Source organism: Mchenga conophoros, linkage group LG22 (genome assembly GCF_057382185.1).
Source record: "Mchenga conophoros isolate Kocher_MC1m ecotype Shallow Benthic linkage group LG22, M_conophoros_male_GT1.1, whole genome shotgun sequence".
NCBI lineage: Eukaryota > Metazoa > Chordata > Actinopteri > Cichliformes > Cichlidae > Mchenga > Mchenga conophoros.
The window spans coordinates 34,320,050-34,346,846 of NC_140546.1; the positions used below are offsets into that span (position 1 = coordinate 34,320,050).

Below are 26,797 nucleotides of genomic sequence, written 5' to 3' on the forward strand. Positions count from 1 at the left end.
TCGTTCTTCCACAGCAAAACATGTCCGTCACATGTCTGCATGCGTGTGTAAATATGATTGATGATGATTCCACAATAACACACATGTACTGCCAGATAACCCCGGCTGAGTTGTTGTGTAATGGATAAAGGATGTGCGCAGCCAAAGTCAACACATGCTGCTCTGACCCGCACATAACAGGCCAGTCAGCTGGTTTGAAAACACACACTAACACAAATGCAAGATCTAATTAACATGGGCAACAAAAATGTAGCCAATCCCTTGACCACTTGTGCCTCTACCAAATCAGCTGTACCATTCTCAGTGATTGCGTGCTGGTGCACGTGGCGTGTGTGTAGGTGAACTTACATAATTGTCAGAGGTCTGTATGGGGCTCAGAATAGGGGATCCAGTTAGGCTGCAGAGCTCAGGGAAAGGGTTGGGGATGGCTGGCAGCGAGGCTGGACGCAGCTGGTGCTCTTCCTGCAGGTTCCTGCAGAGGGAGACACACATTCATGACACTGCCTCAGGTTACCAGTGAGAGACTAACACTGGAGGATATATATACACATGATTATGGGTGTCATTTGGGTATAATAAGGAATACAAATCAACATGGTTTCAGCTTAAAAGTTAATCTGAACTCTGACTGGACCACTAAACTTTTTAAAAAGTTTAAATTCTAGCTACTGTAATTTATTCACACAGATTAGCAGAAGCTGTCCCAGGCTCACTCTGTTCAGTGTCACTCTGAATAATGACACTTTCAAACAGGGCACACTGATCTGGATATTCTGTTAAAGTTCAGAGTCAACAGTGGAGGAAAAGGGCAAGAAGACAGTCGGTGCTCACTGACCACTGGACGGCCTCTGGCCTAGATATTAATCCACTTCTGTCTAAATAAACAACAAGCATTTCTCTTTAAAATAACTTTATCATGCTCAAATGCTCAGACTTGCTGCCAATTATTGCACGTTTCTTTTAAATTGTTGTGTTTCCAAGCTTTCCAAGCTTGCTTTACACTCATTGTGCAAGTATGTTCAACACATTATAACCTTTATTCTGCATGAAGATGGTTAAAATATTAAATTGCATAGACTTATAGCTCTGTCGGGCCTCTTTATTAGATCTGCAGTAATTTATATACAGTAGAGTTTCCATTGCATCGGCCTGACCTACCCCGCTGTCCACTTGCCTCGAAAGCCTGAGGAAGAGAGAGCAGTAGCAAGAACTGCAAGAGCTGCTGACAATAACAACGGAGATGGTCAGAAAAAGCAAAAACAGCTTGAACTGAAGGATCTGGGATGGGGGTGGGTTGCAAAGCACCTTGGACAGGCAGGGATTAATGTAAGCAAGTGACTACCTTTAGCTAATGCTAGTCCTTTAATCTCTTTCAATAGACACATTTGTTATGTGTACTCATTTATAACCTTGTTTACTCTGACTCTGCTTGGATCAGCTCATTTTTGTTTGTGCCATGTGGCCAAAAAGGAAACTGCAGTGCCCTCTGGTGAGTAAAATATGCAACATCAACACTCGTAACATGGTTGAAGGGTGTCGTCTCTTCTTTACGTGTGTAATTTTAACTTATCGGCTGTTATTAACGTCAACGTCGGTCAATTACATTAAACCTCTCATCATCTGTCGGCTTCTAACTATTACATTTGTAATATTTCTAGGTTTGTACATATTTATGTCCCACTCTTTGGAAATTGTGGAAGCAGATACCCTGACGACCCCAAAATACAGTTACAGTAACATTAAAACGCTGGAGAACGCAATAAATATGATTTTTACAGAGTATCGCACTCTCTTGTTTAACACAGCGTGCAGTGGTCAGCACTGTCTCCTCACAGCAAGCAGGTTCTGGGTATGAATGTCCTGGTCAGCCGGGATGTTTCTCCCATATTCCAAAGACAAGAATCTTAGGTTAACTGGCAATGTGAGGGTGCCAAAGGGCTTAAAGTGAATGAAATAACACGCTGTATGAGTGCAGTTAATCTGTGTAAGTGTTTATTGAGTCTACTCTATCTGAAGGTCTGGTGAGATGGAACTGAAATAGAGTGAGGGAACACTGGAGACAGATCGGTTGCCTGATCACATGGTGCACCTGCCAGATTTGTAAAAACATGAGCAAACTGTGTGGGACAAGCAGTCAGACTGCAGTTTAGATCCCGAAAATGAGAAATGCTCATCATCTCAGTTGAGGGTGTAAGGACGGTGGATGATGTTTGCGCTTCAGACCTTTGATGTCTATGTTGTTGATGTTTTGTTTTTTTAATTTATGACTTATTTTGTTGAACTTCTATTTCATTAGTGCGTAGGTTCACTGACAGTGATTAGAAGCAGTCACTTTTCTTGTATGTATACACATGCTGTGGCCAGGAAAGCTGATTCTGATTAAACCCACAGAGAAGTTCAACACACATCTTAAATGTGGCAACACAAAAAAGCAATATATAATATCACTGCAACTACAGAGTTACCAGAAGTTAATTCATGGTCACACTCTCCCCTTCTGTTCCTGATCATGGCCTTTAATAGTGGCCAGAAAAAAAAAGGTTTCTGCAGAAAACTGATTTCACGGTGAAGCTGACCTTTGACCTTTGGGATATGAAACGTCATCACTCGTCCAAGGTGTTCCTGAGATAGCATGTTTACAAGAATGGCACAGACAGACAGATATATAATAGCAGAGTGTTCTTTTGCTGGCAGTGCTACGTTATCTTTTATTCATATCTTTATTTCTGCAGGTGTAGCAGAGCGATCTTTTTATCTTTATCTTGAACATAAACCAGTGCGATCAATGTAGAGGCCTAGGTTATGAGCATTTACCTGACAGCTTTGATGTGCATGGGTTGAGAGTGTCTCAGCCTTTCTCTGGAGGGGGAAGAAGAGGGCAGGGCTGGGGTGTGGCGACGGCTGTGTCCCAGGTAGGAAGAGTGCACCTGATGGTGGTGGTGAGGGGCGTGGCCGTTGTTTAGAAGAACCGCCGTGTCTGTCTGTGTGGAGTACACACTCTCCATAGAGGAGTTCATGTCATTCACCAGCTGCTCCAGATCCACGTCATCATCTGCGGATGCAGGTGGACAGCGGGATGAGCAAAGGGAGAATGAAATGAGTGACAGTGATGCATTGCATCTACAAGCAGCTGACAGTCATCAAAATCATCATAGTTTAACACTACAGCAACCAAAGTTAGTGATGAAGAAAACACAGCTGTGGAATCACAAGCAGGACAGTAAAGAAAAGAAAGGGTGACAATGCTGCAGCGCCCCCTGCTGGGTGGCAGGACTACAACCTAAAATAGAAATTTAAAAAAGTTATTTTTCACATTCTATTACAAACATTTTTATTTTATTTTATTTTTTTTGCCATATTTCTTTTATTTTTAACCTATATTTGACAACAGCATAATAAAACTGGAAATTCTGCCATCCTAATATTTTTAGTGGCCCTCATATGGTCACCACCAGTGTTGGTCAAGTTACTTGAAAAAGTAATCAGTAACTAATTACTGATTACTTCCCCAAAAAAGTAATCCCGTTACTTTACTGATTACTTATTTTCAAAAGAAAGTAATTACTTAGTTACTTAGTTACTTTTTTAAAACACGATTTACAACCTGAAGAGGTGATAAAGCGATAGATCTGTCAGCCCAATTCTACTTTTTCTGCATAATCCATCATACAAAATGTAATCAAATGGAAAAGTCTCTTTTTTTTAACTTGTTTTATCAGTTTTAATCTTTTAACTTTATGCATCAAGCAAAAATTTAATTATATGCAACATTCTCTGACTTGAATAAATTAGTTTAACATTTAAACCTATTTTCTGCACATTCCAGCACATAAAATAAAATATTTTTTGTGTTTACACTCAGTCTTTCAAATAGATGCAAGTAAAACACAGCAGAAAATAAATAAAGTCACAGACTCAGCGGTCCTGTTGCTCTATTTTCACCTGTAAAGCAGGAGCAGGGTAGGCGGAGGTTTACCCAGTTGAAGAATCCGCGAGTTTCTCTGTGAGTTTCCCATTACGTCGTAGCTACTCGGTGCTTGTTGGAAGTTTAGGGGTTTTTTCGCTGTAAAAAGAAGTTTTCTTCCCACGCACAGCGGACACTAATGTTTTTGTCACTTTTTATGGAATCAAACTCAAAGTAAGGTCAGTACTTCCACGCTTTAAACGCTGCACGCTCATACTCTCTCCCACAATCGATATGTGGATTGTTGATCTGCACACAGCTGTTGTCACTAACAGCGCACTCGCTTACGTCACTGTCATGAGACATTCTCGCAAAAAAATCACGGTTTTAGTAACGCAGTAACGCAGCGTTCCTACGGGAAAGTAACGGTAATCTAATTACCGTTTTTGCAATAGTAATCCCTTACTTTACTCGTTACTTGAAAAAAGTAATCGGATTACAGTAACGCGGAACGTGTTACTGCCCATCTCTGGCCACCACTATGAAAAAATTCTGGAGGCATCCCTGCCGAGTATCTCAGGTAAACTTTTACCAGCAAGAGGAAAGGTAGCCAAGGAGTTAGAAGTTTCATCAAACAGAATCCCGATGCAAGAATGCTTCCGGAGGACGAGAATTGCCAACTTATACTTTCAACTCACATGCCCAACTAACCCTATTAAAACATGTTCCCACACCTATCTACACAGTTTTCCCGCCTTGGCAGGCTCAGCAGTTGAAATAAAAGACTCATTATAAGATGTAAAAAAAAGAAAGAAAAAAAAGAGGAACCAATAAAGTCTGATTAGAGAGACAATTGTGTCAGTGAACCTTTTCTTTATCTATGTCTGCAATTAAACACAGACTGGGCACTAGTTTTACTTTGAGCAAACAGCTCATAACCTTTGTATCATGTCTACAGTACATACTGAGACAATGACACTGAAACCTCAATGGCACTTTGATAGAGCAGCAATTTAAGCAATAAAAATATTGCCAGAAAAACATCACGGCCCTGAATTATCAAGCATGGCAGCAGACAGAGAGAGTGAGAGAAAGCACAGCCCTGATGTGAAGTATCATTCTTCCTTGTGTTGGATTCCTCTTTGGCTTGGATTTCATTCAATTCCTGTGTAGTACACCACCTCCCTGGCTTGCCTTTGGCCTAACTGTGTGTAAACTGTCATTCAAGGGGCTGACAAGCCTTCCTGGCAGCCAGCAGCAGTTTCGAACCAGCACTCGCCCACAGACCAAACGACTAACCAAAGCAAACCAGAGTGAATGGGCCCCTGGTCGTGCAGGTCAGATGTCGATGCCGATCTTTTACCGTAAACTGTTATTAATTAGCTAAAGCCAGGCCCGGATTTGCAAGCCCCACTTTGGGCTTCCCTCAAGGCTTTGATGCTGTTCATGTGGTGCTATCTGATGATGAATTGGTTCACTTCTTGCAGCACTCTATAATGCAAAATGAAATGCCCTCTGGGGACAGATGGAGATAATCCTGTGTATGGCAGTCATTACTAACAGTTTTCCAACCTCGCAGCAATAGATTTTTCTACTCTTAACTTTCTAAAAAGTAAATGTGCACTGTCAGCTTGTGGGGGAAAAGCCTGCTAGCGGGAGAGAAATCTCTCTAGTGAATCAACTTTTACATAAGCTCTGTTAAACGTCCTCACAACTGTGGTCTCAATGTGTTTCGCTATGTGTGTGTATGTGTGTCTAAAGGCCTTTGGTCCTCCGTGAGTCCCACCCCAACACCACACACAGAATTCTTGACATTCCTCTCAGACGAAATTACAGCACTCTGGGAACGTTAACCAGGCCTTTTCATGACACATGGTGGCCAAATGACTGGGACAAAGTAGGACATCAAAACAGACACACAGGAATGTATGTGCACTCTGCAGTGCTGATGTACATGTGCATCTAATTAAAGAGGAGAAATTTAAAAGGAAACGCAGCAGTGCACCGAATGTACACAAACACTGTGAACATCCACAGTGAGAGCAGGGGGGAAAAGCTGCTGCACCAAAAACAACAGGAGTCGCTCATCTTAGGTTATAAGGAGTTATGCATGTCACGCGCACACACAAACACAGAGCACAGTCTGGGACATTGGGTCATGTGATGCTGGGGTTCATGAGTGGGACATGGTTGCTTGGGTGGGGTGGGGGCTGTGTGTGCAAAAGATGTTCTAGGAAAAGAACAAGACCACGCAGGAGGAGAGACAGTCATGGCTGTTATATAAAGATGTAACATAATGTGGACTCATGATCTGTAAAAGCGAGAGGTGTTGTCATTCGTCTCATTACTAATGCCTGTGTTTTTCCTTCCATAGCATAATAAAAGTTATGCTACTTTGTGATTTTTAGTAAAAGTTGCGTCCTTAAGAAGCAGGACAAGTCCAGCCAAGACCTGACAGATACATCTGGCCCTTCAGTTAATTCATTTATTATTCCCTGGAGCCTCATCAGAAATGGTCTCAGTGGACGGATGGCTTTAAAGAAACCATTGCTTGGGAAGCAAAATGGGGAGAAAAGTCTGAGGTATAACAAACGGTGAGTGTTCATATCCATCTATGAAACATAGTGGAGGCTCTGTCATGGTTTGGGGCGACATTTTATATTGAATGCAACACGATGATGAAACGATGAACACAGAAAAGTACCATCAGATCTCGACACAGATTTTTTTGTCTGATTAGCAAAGCCTTCACTGCCAGTGCAGTAAATGCACACTTGGATAGAAAAACACACAATACCAATGTATCAACCCATAGGTTGGTCTCACAAGCCTAAACCACAACATTACTGAAGCAGTGTGGGTTCATCTAGACAGAAAACAGAACAAAAGGCAGCCAACATCCAAAAAAGAGCTTTGGAAGTCCTTCAAGAAGTCTGAAGAACTATTCCAGAAGACTACTTAAAGAAATTACAAGAGAGTTCAGCCTTTGTTGAAGAATAAACGTAGTAATAACAAATATTGACTTTAAAGCTAAGAAATGTACAAACTCTGTTTTCATCTTATATGCTGTATTTCCATCTGTTTACATGCGTTTCTCTAAATGGCTGCAGCTACTTCCCATTTTACTAGCAAAATACAAAGAAATGAGGGTGGCTCAAGACTTTTGCACAGTGTTGTACGTTTGGTAGGATGCTAAAACTTAACATTTAGTCTATTTTTCTCTCAACTGCTAATGTGCATCAATGCAATGGCAAACAACACTTGCAATAATATTTAAAGTTGCTCACAGGAAGATTCTTCATCATCCTAATTATTGTGAGTTTGAAAGGTTTTGTTCTTGCTGCTAAAAGAGAACTTTTACAAAAAAAAAAAGTATCCCAGTGCCACTTTAAGAGGATAATGATGGTATCATTGGCATTCCTCCCCCTCCCCCTGTGGCTTGGCCCACACGGCGCTGCTGGCTATGGACAGGGAACCCAGAGGACATATAGAATGAAAATGTCTTCTCCGTCTCCTCCGCTAACTATAACTTGGAATGTAGATGACTCGCTCCAGCCGTCTGGCTAGCATCTGATGACAAAACCTACCATACAAACGTGGCCAGTTCAGTCCTGTAAGATCCCAAAATATACTGAATGAGTGCTCTCTGTCCCTGGCCACGACAACCTGCAATCATCGATCTCTGACAGCAGTCTAGAGGTCAGCGAAGAGAGCTGAATGTTCAGATTTTCAAGGGCAAAGCGCAACGGAGTTCTTTTTATGCAACAAAAACACAGGGGTTATATTTAGCATCCTTTTTGCGTTGGTACTTTCTCAGTAGGTTTTTCTTGCTGCTGCTGTTTTTTATTTGAAAAGGATTTATGTTGTCAGTGCATTTACATTTTGCATTGTTGGAGGCACAAACACTCTCAAAGTTACTTTAGTGTGTAACTACAGGTGCATAAAATGAATGATTTTCTATCGTGACAATGAGTGTTACTGCTGTGAAAGCCTCAAGCTATCTGCAGAAATCTGCTTATTACTCAGCTGCAGGACCGGAGGACAGCACATAAATCAGATAAAAGAAAATTATGAACAAAATATTAAATCTACTGTTAACATGTCATCAGATTGTAAGAAAAAACCCCCACATCTAGCATAAATGAAGGGCATGTAATCTGAGCCAGTCATGATCTAAAAATACAGCACATCCATCAGTGAGGCTGAGGTAAGGTTCAGCTACCAACCAAAGCCAGAATGAAACTGGAGATGGGTGACTTTGACTCTTGCCTTTTCAGTGAAGTGAAGTGTTGTCCTGCACAACATTTTATCAGATAAACTATATACAGTCCTTTAATAAACTAAGTACATCCCTACTGCCCCCAAGGAAAAGAGGGGAAGTAGCAGCCAAGTGTTGCTAACCTGATTACTGAACATCATTCCCCATTAATCTCCATCGCTACTTTTAAGATTAGGCTTAAAACTTTCCTTTTTGCTAAAGCATATAGTTAGGGCTGGACCAGGTGACCCTGAATTACCAAACGACTCACGGACCGGTACCGATCCGAGGCCTGGGGGTTGGGGACCGCTGATTAAGAGGACCCGAGGGAAGCTCGGAAAGCTAAGCAGAAGTTATTTGGAGAGGAGAGTGACTGCCGTTGGTTGAAAAGAGAGGTAAAAAAACTTCAGTGGTGTGGAAACATTATGGGTTCGCGGAGTCAGACATGGATCAAATAGACATAGTGTGTAAACTTTGCTACGGTGTCGTAGCTGCACCACAGAGCAACACTGCAAAGTTCACTAAACATAGATGTTTACATTTTTCATTTATTTTTTATATTGCAAACATTTGCACTGTTATCAGTATTTGCACACTATTTTAGATTATTTTTTGACAATCTTTAAAGTCATTATTCAACACATTGTTATTGTTAAATAAATATCGTCAAATAATCGAGATCTCAATTTCAGTGAAAATAATCGTGATTATCATTTTTGCCATAATCGAGCAGCCCTACCCTGAATCCTCCCTTAGTTATGCTGCAATAGGCGTAGGCTACTGGGGGACTCCCATGATGCACTGAGTTTTTCCTTTTCAGTTAACAGACCTCTCTGCATTAAATCGTACTTGTTATTAATCTCTGGCTCTCTTCCACAGCATGTCTTTATCCTGTCTTCCTTCTCTCTCCTCAGCTGGTTTACAGCAGATGGCCCCGCCCCTCCCTGAGCCTGGTTTCTTCCTGTTAAAAGGGAGTTTTTCCTTCCCACTGTCGCCAAAGTGCTTGCTCATAGTTGCTCATTGATTGTTGGGTTTTTCTCTGTATGTATTATTGTAGGCTCTACCTTACAATATAAAACGCCTTGAGGCGACTGTTGTTGTGATTTGGTGCTAGACTTCATTTGGCATGTTAAATGTTAAATTTTATGATTAAAGTACAATTAGAGGAAGACTAAACAAGTATAATTTATTTGGAAGGGATTCCAGGAGAAAACCTCTTCTCTCTAAAGAGAACATGGCAGCACAGCTTGCGTTTGCATGCTTTCATCTGAACAAACCACGACTTCTAGAACCATATTTGGAATAACACCGGATAGAGAGCATACAGCACAAATACCTCATACCAAACTGTCAAGCACGGTAGTGGAAGTGTGATGATTTGGGTTTGTTTGGCACCTACAGACCTGGACACATCCTCTTTATACCAAAGTATTCTAGTGACAAATGTGAGGCTATCTGACTGTCAGCTAAAGCTGGCTGGAAACTGGAACCTACAGCAGAATAGTGGTGGGACCTCAAGAGAACTGTGCACAAACGAATGCCTGCAAACCTCAGTGAATTGATGCAAAGTTGGAATGATAATGTAAGAGACTGATAGTCTCTAGCAAGTCTTACGGAAAATGATTATTAAGTTATTACTACTAAAGGTGCTTCTGCAAGCTTCTAAATCATGTACTTAGTTTTTCTAGTACTACATAGAGCCCTGTGAATTATATAGACAGATATCAAGAGAGGTAAGTACACTGCTGAAAATACAAAGAAACATTTTTATATGTATAGCATCAAATTAGTTAAACTTCTGGGACACTGATTCGGTCAGTCAAGTGGCAGAGGGAGTCGTTAATCAGTTTCAGTGGTTTTAAATCAGGAATAGTTTTACAGGTGGAGGCCACTGACATTTTTTCCCTCCACATCTTTTCTGGCTGGTTTTCAGTAGTTTTGTATTTAGCTACGGTCAGCGTCATTACTGGTAGCATGAGGCGATACGTGGAGCGTAGAGAGGATGCACAGGTAGCCCAGCTTGTCCAAAATGGCACATCAACACGTACCATTGCCAGAAGTTTGCTGTATCTCCGAGTACAGTCTCAAGAGCATGGAGGAGATTCCAGGAGACAAGCAGTTACTCTGGGAGAAGTGGACAGGGCCGTCAAAGGCCCTTAAACTATCAGGAGGACTGCTATCTGTTTCTTTTTGGAAGGAGGAACAGGATAAGCACTGCGAGAGCTACAGAATGACCTCCAGCAGGTCACTGGTGTGACTGTCTCTGACCAAACAACCAGAAACTGACTTCATGAGGGTGACCTGAGAATCCTAGTGGACCCTGTGCTCACTGCCCAGCACCGAGGAGCTTGATTGATTTGCCATAGAATACCAGAATAGGCACTGTGTACTTTTCACTGTTTAGAACAGGTTCACCCTGTGTAAACAAACCAATTTGTTTGAACAGTCTATTATTTTGTGTACAAAATATATGATCATATATTACATAACTGAGGGGCTGACTATTTATCTGCATGTTATCAGCTGGGTTTGGGAAATGGATGCATATACTGATTATTGGCCATGTCCATAAATTTTTGCAGGCTAGTTTTGCTTTATTTTTATTGTTGTACTTGAGAATTCAACTTGGTAAATGTTTAACTTAAAAAACAAAACAGAGAAAAGCTCCAGAAACTAGAAGCATCATTTCAATGGTTCCTTGTGGAGACTTGTTCCTTGTTGGTTTGTTGAGTTACTATAAAAAGTTGTGCACAGACTGAGAGATTCTTGCGTCTATTGTGCCAATGCATTTACATTTGCATGATCTTGACCCCATATTTAGTTGTAGCAGTTACACTTTACAAGCTATCACTAACAACAAGAAAAGATTCTGGAAGTGCTGTTTTACTGTCTAGTGTGTGATAGTGGCAAACGGCTGATCACTCCAGTGGCGTCACTGCCTGAATAGAGTATGAACCTGCTGACCTCCTACTATCTACAACCCTGACCCACAGACCTATGGCTTACTTTCTATGAACTCCCTTCTGCCCTGAACTGTTTGACCTATAGACCTATGTAAGCACCCATTCACTTATTGTGAAACCATGTTTACAATACACGAGCATGACCAACAAGCAGCAGAAGTGAAGCCAGTCCAATAAATCACCAAACCAAAAGAAAAAAAAAAAGCTAATCCACAGGATAACCACTAGCCAAGAATTCCCAAGATTTTCCTGGAAGTGTGAATGAAATTCTGGAAATATAATGGGGGCAGATTTAATACTGAGGCACTGTGGGGAAGGGAAGAGTTCAAAATAGTGCCGAGCAGCGGTAGAGGGAGGGGTCCAAATTACTACCATATCCCAGAATTCATAGCGCGGCCCAGCCAAACTCCAGTTTCCAGCAATGGCGGCCGCTACTAAGTTTTAAAATTACTCATACTAATCTTTCTGGGTCACAAAATAAACTTTTAACATATTTTCAGGCGAGAAAGTAGTTGTGTAAACATCAAATATCTGCTCGGTTTATCAAGATATCCCATATTTGCAAAAGTGCTTCGACGTTTTCAGAGGCGTCTGCTACCCACCAACTCGACAGCTAGCCGGGAGCTCGAGGGTTACTGATGCGGCCGAGAACGGCACAACTCCCGGCACATCATTTTCAGATCACCGCGGAGTTTCGCTGCTCGGGTTAAACGTAATATATAAGTCACTTAGACAACCTAAAAATGTTATTGTTGGGCTTTTTTCAGTGTTTTGTTTGTTCGTGAGTAAATCGGTTTGGCTGAGATTAAAGTTATTAGATTAGATAAAATAAAACTTTATTAATCCCCCGGGTGGGTTCCTCCTTGGTTTTCACACAGCTGACTAAACGTCAAACAGAAAACTTATTAAACAGAAGTATGAGACAGTCGAGAATTTACACCAGTGTCTGGTTATATTTTAGATAGCAAGAAGCAGACGGCCGAGTTTAATAAACTCCACCGAGACAGCGGTGACGCTAATCAGAACTAGACCGTCCAATTTCACGCCTTTAAACTTTAAAGGCGTGTTTGTGTGTGTGTTTATACAATTGCTATTATGTTTGCACTTTATGTGTAATGTTACTGACTGCAGAGATCAGTAAGCTGTGTGTATTTTTTATTTATTAGTTTTATTTATTTAATATTATTTTTTAATTGAATGACTGTCTAGTAGTTCACAGATGTCGAAAAACTGAGTGTGGTAAAGCCACTGATTTTGTTTATGTATATTTCTGCAATCTGCACATTGTACTGACTTTCATTTTAATGTTTACACCAGGGTTCCTTGTCACCACTTTATGCTCAGATGTTTGTAAGCTAAAAATAAACTATTGTGTATGTTCAAATATACTGTTGTGATTGAAGAAGTTAAATAAAAATGTCAGTCATCAATTCATGCATCACCTCATGTCATCATAACAGAGGTCTGTCTTCCAGGAAAGAACAGTTTAAAATTAATGTAATATAGTATTGGCCATACTATATGATGTATTGCTTGTCTTTGTTTAATAATACAGAAGACAAAGACCTTAAAAAATAATCGCATATCGCATCGCAATCGCAATATTGGGGCAAAAAAAATCGCAATTAGATTATTTTCCATAATCGTTCAGCCCTAGATGGAAGGATTTCATTAATCACTCAGGACATACCAGAAAAGACCAATGGTAATAACCAGTTATTATAATCCAACCTAAATGTTCCAATTTTTTTTAATAAATCCAACATAGGTTCAAGAAGGAGAAGAGAGAAGAGTTACCATGGTGATGTGGCAAATTCTGACTGGCTGAGCGCTGAAAGCCAGGAACAATAAGCTCGTCAGGCCTGCGAGTGGAAGTGCGGTCCATCCTTTCCTGTCCCAAAAAAAAAGTAAAGGACATAAAAAAACATTTAAAAAAAGAACAATTTTGAGCACGTGGTTAAAAAAAGCCTCATGCAATGTGTTTAAGATGTCAGATATTTTAGTAAAACGGGAAGACAGCGTGTCATTTTCACAGAGTTCAAATGGTCGGGCAAAGGGTGGGTTCAGGCCTCGGCTGTCGAGGAATGCCAAGTCAGGCATTCAGAGCCCGGTGACACTTTGTCACTTTGGCTTTCTGACCCCTCTGACCTTTCCTTTATGCACACTCTCTCCCTGTATCAGGTATACTGAGCTTTATTTTAAACTTGTGAAACTCACTAATTAACTAAACCTTGATGTATTTCATGAAAAAAAAGATTATCAATCAATTCAATAATTTTTAGAAAAAAAAAAAATCCACCCAAAAAAACCCACCAGTCCCAGCCCACTTATACAATTTCACACGTCTGAAGATACACGCACACATCCTGCCAAGTTCTTCACACATTGTCTAATTTGAAGCAGCCTCAAGGCAAGAAAGCTGCAGAGGAGAAAGAGAGGGAAAAAAGCCAATGAAATTTTCAATCTTCTCTTTTCCAGGAAAAAGAAGAACGCGGAAGCGTTGCTTCCAGGAACTGCTCGTGGCCAGAGGTCTCAGTCCACATGCATGCACATACACACACACTCGCAGCTCCCCTCGGTGCTTCGAAAACATCCATAAATGCCCAGAGTAAGATTTATAGCTCTGAGAAGCAGCATCAGCCAAAAGCTTTCCAAGGAAGGCAACTTGGCTGCAGGGCCTATGGGCTGAAAGAGAAAGTCTGCAGGCCAGGCTATAGCTAAGACTGAGGCACAATAACTTACAAGCTGCTAAACACCCATAAATATATACACACATATATATCAAATACATACATACTGCACAACACCAGGCATTACTCCAAATCTACAGAAAGTGAGACTTTTACCAAATTAACTGAGATGACCTTTTATTTGCATCTTAACTACTAGCAGATCTACTTGTGGCTCTTTCTTTAAAACCTTCCAAAACAAATAGTCTAGTGGTAAGCTAGGCTACGTTAGCACAACGAGAGTAAAACCTTCCATGATTATGTGGATATCCACCTCAATTTTTATATATATCTTAAGAAAACATTATGAAAATATTATTTAATATCCTTTAAATACACCGGTAGGTAAGTTTTCAGCCAGACCACCTCTTTAATCCAGTGCTCAGTGTTTGTGCTAAGCTAAGTGCTAGCTGTAACCCCTTTTAATGGACCTAATCTTAATTTTCACACCAAACCCTGAACACAAAAGCAAATCAGGGATGCTACTCCTTTAAGTCAGATGGAAAAACTTTATCACCACACCTATAAAGACAGAATATCTCCATAAACAGCAAAACCTGATACCTAAAGCTAAAATGAAAAGCTGGAAAAAGTACGCAGAGAATTTATAAGTGAATGTTTTTAATCTGATGATATCAAGTGATCAAGTGATTTACTCACTGCAATCATACTAATCAATCTTCTCTTGGCACTGTTCAGAGTCTGGGCTTTCCCAGGCACAAGGGTATACACTGTTTGGAATTGGAGGCAGGACGATGTTCCAGGTCTTTAAAGAGCTATCAGTAGCAGCAGTGTTAACATATAGCTACAAGCAAACGTAGGGAAAATTACCCTTTCCTTTGCAGCGCTCTTGCAGTAAAAGGGTCAGCTTTAATGGCCACATTCCCCATAAAAAACTCACCTGGAACTCTAAATCGAGTAGTGATGCTACATCAGCCGTCACCTGGGTGGTTATATGAGTAGAAAAAGCCAATTTTGAAAGACATGAACCTGTTTCTTAGAAAGAGGCACTGATTTCCCGCTAAAATCATTTACCAGATGTGGACTGTTTTGCACAATAGTTATAGCAAACAAAACAGCATTCTTCATATAACTAGTCTTAAGGGCATACTGAGTGGCACAGTACATGAAGGGAGGCTTTCTTCTTGTAGTTTTACGGCTTGTGAGTCATTCCTGCAGTCGTGTGTTTTCTGTTTCACAACACACAGCATCGTTTAACAAATCTCATTTACACTGAATTACTTTGAATGTTCATCTTAGTATTTTTCCATAGAAGTTTATTACAGTTACAGAGCCTTTTTAGCATTGTGGCTTTGCATTTATGGGCAAGCATAAGTCTGATCAGGGGGCACGGAGGACCAAAGGTTATTAATACAGTACTGTGCAAAAGTCTTGGTGTAACTGCTTTCCTTCTTCAACACAGTCTGAACCCTCTTAGGGAAGCTTTCTTGTCTTCTTTAACTAGTCTTCAGGAATAGTTCTTCATGAAGGACATTTAAATCTTTCCTTTAGATCTTGCCTGCCTTTTGTTCTGTTTTCTGTCCAGATGAGCCGACACTGCTTCAGTAATGTTGAGATTTGGGCTAGTCCATGACTGATACTGGTCCTCTGTGTGTGTGTTTTTCTATCCCGGTATGCTTTTACTACATTAGCAGTGTGTTTGGGATCATTGTCTTTTTGAAAAATAAAGCTGCTGACAGATGGTTTTGCATATTACCTTTCTGCGTTTATAATTGCACTAAGTTGGCTAACATCCTCAACACAGCTGACCTAAATGCAGCCCCCAATTCATTACTGTGCCTCCACCGTGTTTAACACATAACTTTTCTCCCCACTGATAGCCACCAAGATCATTTCTGATGAGATTTTGGTGAACAGCTGCTACGTTGTCTGAGTGAGATACCTTTTTATGTTTGAATGACACATATAAAATAATCTGAAATGGAATGAAAATTAATGAAAAAGCAGCCAATGTCCAAAGAAAACTTTGAAAGCCTAGAGAACTGCTCAAAACCTTTTTAACATATTAAACGAAAATCTGTCTCATTGGAAGCAAAATATAAAGAAATGAATGGCGTCAGATGCTTATTCACAGCACTGTAACTCTCATCATGACCCTAAAATGACTGGCTTGCCCAAAGCAACCACAACAACACAGCACTGTGTAATATGGAAGTAAACACTGAAGCCACTGTGGACAATGTTCATCTTTGTTTTATGTGCAGTAGAAGCACATCTTTTTGTTTTTTTGTGGGGCAATACCTGCAATTTCTGTGTGTGGATCCAGAGCCTAAGACTAGAAGTTGACTTTAGTTCTTAACAGAAAATTATAATTTCTTAATGGTGCCACTATAAATACTTCCGGTCTACTGATGGGAAGCTTTTGTATCTTTGACAAAGCATACAATCTCATCCGACTTAGCCAAAATACTTCTATATGCATTAACAAAAATCTGTGCTAAAACCATCTTTGAAAGATTTGCTACGTTGGAGGTAGCGGTGTTGGCTGCACATTCTTTTTCTCAAAACGATGCTTTGATTCTCCGTCTCGCTGTCGCATTACGCTGATTTCCAGAATGTCTCTGGGCCAGAAACTAGCATTAAATATTGAAGAGCAGTTTTCCAAGATTTGAGTGATTTCTTGTCCTGGGTTTTGGAGCATTAAAGCTATATCTCACTGAACGAATGCTGTGGCTCTACAGTTTCCATCAGCTTGACATACTGGGGTTGCTTTTGGACAGACATCCTGTAACTTCTCTTGACATCGCCTTCATAAATAGCGAGCTCCCCTTTCACTCCATTGCCCAAAGCACTGACATCAAGGCACTTCAACAAAGTGCTTTAAAGGCTGCGCTTCCTCGAAAGCACAAACACAACTGAGCGTGCCCGTCACCATGCTCGCACATAACCACTTACCTGACGTCTGAGAATATAGAGACACAAACTGTCAGGCAGAACAGACATGTTTAGGAACAAATGGTATCAATGCTGACGCTGAAGGAGAGAAGCAGAGGTTAAACGCTTCATTCTTTCCGCTCTTAGCAGTTAAAGTCATAACTCATCAGAGCTTTGAGACTGTGGACAGTGGTCTCTTGGTCTGTGGAGAGCATGTGTGTGCACATTTACAAATACATCCATAAGAAAAAAAGGGAAAGCAAGGGTCGCCGCCCGTTTAATCTGAGACCTCCCTGGCACAGGTCCAACGCTCTCAGTAAGAGTGCGAGACACAGGAACACACATAAGACTTTGCTGCCCAAATTCCCAAACATGACCACCATTATGTATAGTGTTATGTAAGTACAAAGAAAAGGGGCTTATTTGCTCCTTATCTCTAAACACTGAGCATAAAGTCATTGCCGCGCAGAGACTCCATGTGTGCCATGCTGTTTCATGACAACTGGCAAGCTTTACATGAGCAACATACACACAGACCAACACAAACAGAGCAATGTTGTAACCCACTTCTCTCCATCAAACTATCAAACTTTGGTTTTTCTCTGCTACATGCAGGGTGGAGGAATGTTGTTTTTCGATGGGGATTCAATTCACTATTCACTGCAGCCTTACTGGGGCAAAACTCTTTCCTGGAAGCTAACGTGAACCAGTCTAACTTAATGTCAGCTCAGCAGGGGCTCAGCAGTCCCACAGTTTGGGTGAGCAGGATTTTTGTCCCTCCACTAAGAGAAAAAAAAGACAGCGGAGACTACATCACCTCCATCATTCCATGGGTCCCAGCAAGACATCATACCATCAATCCAGTGCTTTTAGGCCTGTCACACAACAAAGCCCAAACTTGTTATTGTTGTTTGCTTAGCACTCTACTTATAGACCTCCATGAAGCTCTTTAGCCAAATTCTTTAGGTTACTGGAGGGTTGGAAAGGAGAAAATCCAAGCTGAGAAACAAAGGGCTCATTCTGCAGGAGTTGGACAGTGGAACCAGGTCTGTCGTGTTGCACCAATGCCATATTTCACCAAACTAAGCTGGGATTCGCTCACTTTGAGGCAAGCAAACTTTAGCCCACTGCTAAACTTTAACCTTGGTCTTGCCTCATAATCAATATTTCGGTGGTTTCATCTGTTAATGTTTATCTTGGTTACCCAGTTGACATATTCAGTACAGCAGCTGGTTTCCACAAAAAAAGCTCTGCTCATCGTTACTGCTAAGCACTCAGCACCAGAGTGCATTCAAAGGTGGCTAGCTTACTAGGAAGTCGGAGAACTGAACAACTGCAATTATTCTTGGAGCAGCAACACAAATTTCAAACAAATGATAATTTAACTATCTGTTATATATGAATAGGCAACTGTTTGCTAGTCTCTTGACAATATTATAAAATAATAATGTCATATTTTTTATTTACTACTCGGAGAATATCAATCTTTTCTATTATTTGTATCCGTTTTGATAACATTTTAGTCTCCAACTTATTTCTAGCACAGCAGTTAGCCAACTGCAAACTTTGTGCTGCTGCAGCTGGGCTGAAGACACCAGTGCATGATCATGTTGGTTTTTACGGCCATTTTAATAGTCAAAGATTATACAGAGGGCGCTATTACAACAATTTGAAAACATGAGACATGGGAAATACTTGGTGAAAAAACCCCACTTGGCAATGGGTTTTTTTTCCCGGCTTTGACTTCTCCTCCTATAACAGCGCTGATGTGGCAGTATTGTCTTAGTGGCGACACTTATTGTATCGCAGCAGCGACCAAGGCCTTAAAAACAGGAATAAATATAAGTGACTGTTAGGTGATGTTGCCTAGTGGACAAAGCGACCAACCAACATTAGCTACCAACCAACGCGAGCCACCAACCAACGCTAGCTACCAACCAGTGCGCTAGGTAAGCAATGTCCCCTAGTGCACACTGCATGAAACAACCAACATAACTGGTATACCGAGGCCTTTAGTGTTAGCATGCACACAGGACAGCACCATCTTCTAAAAGCATGATGGTAAATGTGCACCATGTCAAACAGGCAAACTCATAAAAGTAAAATAAAATAATTTTTGTTCGGTCCAAGATTATACCAAAATTTGTCTAAAATTACACAAAAATTAAGAATTCTTCATCAACCAGCAAGTGTCACTTAGTCTTAAAGTTGATTAACTGTTACGTGAAAACTAACTCCAGTTTAACATTACTTTTATTCCCGTTCTACCAACAAACCCACATACAGCTGGAACATTAAATGTTTACCTGGTAGTTCGAATGACGTAAGAAGTAGTCAGGGCATCCCGCTAATGCCATGATGTTCCTTCAGCGTTCCCTCTGCAGGGAATAACCCTCTGGTCTCACCAGCACTCTGCACAAAAAAGAAACAGACTGAATGAAGAACAGCACTAAAATCACAGAGAAAAGTCAGTAAGAAAAAAAAACACAGGGTTAAAATGAAGTTTTAATTAACAAATTTCACTAACTACTAAAGGTGGATCTGGGATTTTGTGCTATACATTACACAACAACTTTGCACAACTGGTATCAATTTTCTAAAGACAAAAGTCCTGCACCTCCTTCTCACCTAAACAGCAAAGCTTGTCTGTGCGACTTAGTGTGCATGCACGGTTGAACATGTGCACACACAGTGTAAACACAGTCATTGTATACAATACACACACAGTTCCTTCACAAAGCCAGTGGCTTAGAACTAAATAAGAATTTCTCCTCTCCGAGTGAGCAACACATGACCACTCTCCACCACCTGTGTGTGTGTGTGTGTCGTCTAGGAGTCGTCTATTTCCACTGCATTATCTGCTGTGAGTAAGCAGCAGGAAGTTGCGCGCATGTGTGTGTTTGGAAAGAGGACTCGCAAGCACAGACATACACACACACAAAAATCCATCTCAAGCTGTTCAGCACTTAGTCTTCTGTTTATTTGTCTGCAGCATTTAGAAAGAAAAAAACTCTTACTTGCATTTACATACCAAAAACTCCTTGCAGTCACATTCATATGAAGATAAACAGGCTCATTATAAGCCCCGTGTAATGTCACTTTGCAATCAGATTTCTGTCTTAAACTTGTTTCATCGTCTTAGCTCGCCTGCTGGTGGAAGTCCCAGATCACTGTTGAAATCTAATCGCTGATCCTCTTTAACTCCTATCTGCCTGTCCAATTTCACGGAGAGCTGCAATAACATATTAGAGATGCCCAGCTCACAGACTGGATTCATCTGTGAGCTCGAGGAAAAATAATAAGCTTCCTCAAAGAGAGAAATGATGTTATGCAGCCCACATACACATTTTTTAGGGAACTGCTGCAACTGATACTGCTTCCAACAAAGGTTCAGCAAACCCAATCTGCTGAAACCACACACAGAGCTGCCTCTCTCTCTCTCACTAAATAGCTCCTCTCACTCTTTGACGATTCCTCTTCACTTTCTCTCCCAGCATGTCTCCATTGTACAGGTCATTATATAACAGATATCAGATGGTTCAAACAATATCCTCCTCCTCCTCCTCCTCCTCTCTCCTCTCCTCCCTCTCTCTTCACCCCACTAATTACTGTTTCCACTGGGGCTCTGCTATCTTTAGGTTTGCTCTTCTGTCAGAGGCATACGTTGCAGTGCAGCCTCTGCGTTCCTGATAACTGCACACTTTTTTTTCTTAATATATTACATGTTATTGCACAGGCTGTTCGCAGCAACCAAAGTCCTGGCCAAAAGGGCAAGTGCCGCCGTCGTACGTGCAAATTAATAAGCCTGAAAGTGCCAAAGACAGAGCTCTGTGTGCTTGACATTTCCTGACATTTGTGATTCCTCCTGTGGAGAGAGGGAACAATTCAGCTTCGCTGGTCATATGGGGAGATCTGGAGAAATTAAACAGGGCAGGGAGCAACTTAATAATGTCACACGTGTGTGAGTGTGTTTAACACACCCACTACTACTACCACATCTTTCCAAGTGCATAAGGATTCAGATTTTTAGCTACACTCACGGTCTGTTGTCTTATGAAGAGCACACACTCACAAAACTCCTTAATATTACCTGAGACCCAAACAGACATGAAGTCTACTTTGTGCATAAGATAAGAAGGAAGGAAGTTTAACAGCATACAAAGATTAAACCTACATTAAGGCACAGCTTGGAGCTTTATGACAGCCCATTAAAACACACACACACACACACACACACACACACACACACACACACACACACACACACACACACCTAGCTTATGCTCTCTGGGGAAGCAGTTCCCTACCATGCTGATGCTTCAGATAACTCTTGTCCCAGTTCAAAATCGGAATTAGTGGAAGAGGGAGGAGGTACAATAGCTTTAGGCACTGATGGAGCATCTGAGTCTGACTGTGTTATGAGGTGATATGACAGCTGTGAGCTGAAAGATTGAATCCCCTCCTTCACTATCACCACTACAGCCAACGCGTGTTTCTAATATTAAAAAATAAATATATGACAACTTTACAGTCATCTCCATAAAAGCGAAGAATCTGATCACTTAGAGTAGTGTGGCAAATTTAAAGAGTTACATAATGACTTTGCCTCTCACAGCACAGCAATAACTGTCATTAAATACCTTTTTTCTACCAACAAGGTAGCTCATAAATTGAGTTTACATCATCTCTAAAGCTCCTTTGCGTCCCGGCGCATGACCAGTAAGTATGTATAGACCGGCTGATACTGAGTTTAACGATATGCAGTCCTGATGAGAGATATTAGTTCCCAAACAAGTATGCAAAGCGCTTACGGTAATGAAAAGGGAAAATCGTGTCCAGGACGGAGAAGCACCCGGTGCGCTCCGGCTATCCTCGTCTGGATGTCCGCACAAACTGCTTTCCCCCCCTTACCTCCACCCCCCCAGGCTCCACTCTGTTGTCTTCACCTTGTTCCCCCCTCCCCACCCCACCCCGAGGTGCTTTCCTTGCACACGTACAACGCTCACACAAGTAACGCTCGCTCACCCGCGCTCGCACACATGCAAACACACGCATGCATGCACCGCTCATTCCGCACTTTTCGACCAGCTGACTCCTCTCGCTCTCTCTCACATGCACGCAGACACACGCCAGCGAAGGACAGCCTCCTCCTCCTTCTCTCTCCCCGCCCTGTTCACTAGAACACACTGCAAAAAATACCCCTTTTTTACTTTATTGGCTCGACATGTCTGTAAAAGTGGACTATTTTTGCAGTGTGTTCAAGACCTGGCTGTAACCCTCCGAGCAGAAGGAGGACTTCAATGTATGAGCCAGTGGCAGCCCCAGAAAAAAAATTACATATGGTGGAAACTGCATATGAAAAATGGAGTCACCATGAAGTTTTTTTGTTGTTTGTTTTTTTTAAGCAACATACAGTGTTGTGCAAAAGCCTGGAGCCTCCTCCTATCTCTCTATATTTTGTTTGGAAAATGGGAAATAAGTGAAGTGTTTATTGAAACTTGCAAACATGCATGAAATAAAGTATATGAAGGCAAAAATAGAGTTTGTGCAGTTCTAATGAGCTTGAAAGTTCATATTTGACCACCTGTGCAATCAGAATCAGAATCAGAATACTTTATTGATCCCTGGGGGAAATTATTTAGGGAATAGGGAAGGGTCTCTAGAAAAGTAGAAGCTCTGTTAAACAGCATGCAAGAGTTAGCATGGCAAATATTACCTTAAACCTTATTGACAGGTAAGCACGGAAAAAGGGGACAGATAAGCATTCTGCATCTAAATCAAATCACACTGAGCTGTTTCCAAGGCTGTACACTGTTAGTGTTGCTTGGGGTCATATCTTACATGGGAAATGGCGCACATTTGACAGCCTGGGCTCCCCTCTTGGCAACAGCAATGGACACGTTGATGGACGAGCTCAGACTCTCTGTGGACTATATCTGAAGAGCACATGGTTTGTACTGACAGAGCAGGTTGAGGGGAAGCTGGAGAGGCAGAGGTACGCTTTGGAAAGAAGACTGGAGCAATGAAATTCAGCAGATCCGAGGAAGAATACGTTTGTGAATGAGAGAGAGAGAGGACGGTGGAAGGGTTACGATGCAAGGAGCAGAGGTGGTGAAGGCAAGAGTTTAAGTGCTTGTCTTTCACTGTGCAGTGAAATGGACAAAGCCTAAAAGATGTGAAGAAGAGAGTGAGGGCAGGGTGGTGTGGCGGAAGAAGAATGTCATGGACTGATTTGGGTCAGAACAGTAGCATCAAAAGTGGAAAATAAGGATTACAGTATGAGACTAGCAACACTAGATTGCCAAAAGTACTCACTTGTCTGCCTTCACACGCATATGAACTTGAGTGACATCCCACTCTTAATCCATAGTGTTCAATATAATGTTGGTCCACCTTTTGCAGCTATAACAGCTTTAATTCTTCTGGGAAGGCTTCCCACAACGTTTAGGCGTTTATGGGAATTTTTGACCATTCTTCAGAAGCACATCTATGAGGTCAGACGCTGACATTGGGTGAGAAGGCCTGGCCCAGAGTCTCCAGACTAATTCCTCCCAAAGGGGTTCTGTCTGGTACAGAATAGTCAAATTCCTCCTATCTCGCTCATTAATGTCTTTATGGACCTTGCTTTGTGCAGTGGTCCACAATCATGTTGGAACAGGAAGGGGCCATCCCCAAATTGTGCCCACAAAGTTGGAAGCGTGAAATTGTCCAAAATGTCTTGGTGTGCTGAAGTTCCTTCTTCCTTCTTGTACTTGGTGAGGTAAGGTTTGGATGCAGCTGCTCGGCCTGGTTGACAGATCCTTCACTAGGGACACCACCTTTCTGTACATAAAGCTAAACAATAGGGGTGCAACGATACTCGTATCGACATTGAACCGTTCGATACAGTGCTTTCGGTTCGGTACGCATATGTATCGAACAATGCAAAATTTTAAATTAATTTTCTTCTGACGAGGCTGTCTGTGTTGGAGTAGTCGAACGCAGATTCACTGAGCGCAGGGCAAGCTAGCAAGACAGAAGTTAAGCTCTCCTTGCAACATGGCAAATTGAACCTCCCCCACCCTCATTCAGATCTGGCGTTTGGAACTATTTTGGTTTTCATGTGACGTATGACCCTGAAGGTAAGCGCGTCATGGACTAAAGTAAAACAGTATGTTGGATGTGCCACGCAATGCTCAATTACATGGGTGGGCGCTAGCGTGTTAGCGCAGTTAGCTCGTTAACGTGTTGGCCGTCCAGCCCCATGCACGGGGCGATCAGGGGTAGCTCGTTAACGGAGATTTGCCGTGTTGTGGCGTTAACGTCATTTCAACGAGATTTACGCTGACAGCTCTAGTGGGAACACAACGAATATGACTGCACATTTACGCCGACATCATCCTAGTGCAAAGACAAGTGGAAGCAGACAAAAACAACAAGCACGCATGCTACAAACTTTAGCAGAGTCATTTAGACGGCCGTTAGCACATGATTCTCCTTATGGGGACCTGATATGTTTAATATGCTGCTGAGAATATAGCCCAGAAGAAGCGTATAGTATAGCTTTTATTTTGGAAAGAGCCATTTCTCTGTAATAAACTCTCTTTTCCAAAGATGAGTGATTCCTCAATCGCTAGCCCGACGTCCTGGAGCTAGCGATTTTTCCAGTCGGGCTACCAAAATCTATCTCTGCCCTGCCCGTCGGCCTATCGTAGGAAGGAAAAATATATGTCAATGCTTTTGCATTCTTTCGGAAATGTAGCTGGGTAATTATGTCATTGGCATCGGTGAGCCACTGTCAATATGTGACATATTGAAATCGCGTTTGAATTTGCGCTTGTTTTTTTGCTTTCACTTTGCAATTGCGCGAACTGTGTATAGAGAGCGACAGCACTGATTGGTGAGTGATGATAATTTGCGCACCAATTCCTCTGACGTCGTCTTATCAATCGTTAGCTTACTATGCAAACATGACAAGTGAAATCTCCCGCATCAAGCTTAAACATGTGAGAGGTTGATCGCGCAGAGAATCGCTGAGCGTTATGTGAGTGCGTGTGTAAAAGCAGCAGGATATATATTTTAGTTCTGCTGAGCCAAATAAGACAGGTCAGGGTGAAGAAGTGACAGCCAAAGAAAAGCTTACCACAAAACGGAAAAGTTATGACAAATCAGACTATAAGGCAAAAAGAAAGTGCAGCTTTATGGTTTCATGGACAAAATAATTTCTGTGGCTGCGATATGACGAGCTAAATAACCAGGGCTGCACATAAGTGGTCCGCAGGTGCGCATTCGCTGTCAAAATAAAAAACGCGCACAAGATAAGAAGTTGCAACGCGTGCTTGCGTACATAAGATTTTCAGGAGGAGGACAGACATTTGTTTAGAACTCTTAAAGATGTCGAAGAAGCTCCTTTAAGCAATTACTGTGATGTTCCTCCACCTCCAAAGAAATGTCAGGAGTCCGAACCACAAAAGAAGCACGTATTCTCGGAAAAGTAGTTGCAGGAGGTGAGCTGGCTTCAAACAAATGATGAACGCACAGAGATGTGGTGCAGAATGTGCCGTGAAAATTTAATAAATGACAAATTAAAAAGGCATGAACATTTTTTTTGTATCGAAAAAATATCGAACCGTGACACCAAAGTATCGAACCGGACTGAACCGTGAATTTTCTGTATCATTGCACCCCTACTAAACAAGGAGGTCAGTAATAATAAGACACCTATCCACTCATTTCCCTTCCGCTTATCCTCATCAAGGTCATGGTGGGGCTGGAGTATGCTGTGTTAAGCTGCTGTGGTCATTCTTCTTTGAGTACATCCCATCAGTGCAGTGGTGCATTTACTCTGTGAGGAGGCTGAATTCACTTGAGATTTGCACGATCATGAGAGACTCTGTTTTGCCAGCCTTCAGTTGATGTGCTTGAGAAGACAGCAACTGATGAGGAACTACTGGCTAATAAGGTTGTAGGTATAGGTCTATTTTATACTTAACAATACATTAATGCTTAAATGAGTCACCTATCACCTGTTTTAATTTTCTATACAAAGACGGCTGTCTGCCTGCTAGCTTTCACATCTCAAACTGCAGCTTGTTTAACTTCTCCAGTGCTTTTTCCCATTCAATCTCAAGGCTTAAACAGTCAGCATCATCAATATTTGGCTTAAGTGAGTGAGTAATAACCCATATCCCAAACCAACAGAGCTTGAAATAAGTCACAGCAGTGGTAGCTGCAACTACACAGCTCTCAGCAATACTAGCAACAACTTCTTTTACAGGCATTAGATTGTCTGCGCTGTGCTAGATTATCTTCAACACCTCCTTTTATTTGCATCTATCAGCCAGTGGCCATTTGCAAGCTCAGGTTTCATCCACTTATAGGTTAACTAAGCCCTCCACTTTATCTACTGTCAGACTGAGGACACATGTTGGGGGTTGACAGCAGATAACAAGGAGGCTTGGAGAAGTAGATTCGGCAAGGAGAAGGACACTTTATTTGGATGACGATAACCCTTATTTCATTACAGCATTCATTTGTTTCAAGGTCAGACATTTCTGGACGCTTAAGGTGACGCTGCCTCTGCCAGTATGACAGCTGAACTTCTGACAGTAGAAATAAGCTTTTCTGTAGCTCCAAGCAGACATCCCTCTGTGTAAGCCTGCAAAATCTCAAACATGAGCCTGTATGTGCATGAGCCCGATGCCACGTGTATTTTGGATGTCCATGAACTTTTCAGAGGAAACTGGGCTCTGTAAATAGGTCAAAGGTAAAAGCTAGTTACAGATCGTGGGCTCCATGTAGGGCTTTGTTTACAAAACCCACATTAGAAGATAGAGAGGAAAAACATATGGAGTATCAAAACACCTCATCATCACATGGGAGTGCTTATACCCAGAACTTGGCAGAACTGGTCTGACATCTGAGGCAGTTCTGTAGCAGTTGTAGTCATTAACATAAAGACTCCAGTTCTTATCAGATTGAAGATTTCAAGCAGTGTGTTGTGGTCTTTGGGCTGGTGTTTACAGCAGCCAGAGCAGAGTATCAAAAATAGTACACAATCAGAGCTCAA

The 26,797-nt window shown here is 41.6% G+C and overlaps 1 protein-coding gene across 3 annotated transcripts in view; it reads right to left on the bottom strand.

The window, feature by feature from the left end:
• The window catches only part of LOC146549787 (growth factor receptor-bound protein 10-like), a 68,603-nt gene that overhangs the window by 28,307 nt on the left and 13,499 nt on the right, over positions 1-26,797 (bottom strand). The window contains exons 1-5 of one of the 3 annotated variants that reach the window (XM_085261779.1): positions 21,775-21,841; positions 19,056-19,161; positions 12,923-13,016; positions 2,815-3,052; positions 349-472 (exon numbers count right to left, since the gene is read on the bottom strand). In XM_085261779.1, the coding sequence (XP_085117905.1) occupies positions 349-472; positions 2,815-3,052; positions 12,923-13,016; positions 19,056-19,106 (507 nt within the window). In that variant the 5' untranslated portion in view covers positions 19,107-19,161; positions 21,775-21,841. Of the gene's footprint in view, positions 1-348; positions 473-2,814; positions 3,053-12,922; positions 13,017-19,055; positions 19,162-21,560; positions 21,661-21,774; positions 21,842-26,797 lie in introns of those variants that run through there. The other 2 variants (XM_085261778.1, XM_085261780.1) reach the window with 2 other exon arrangements.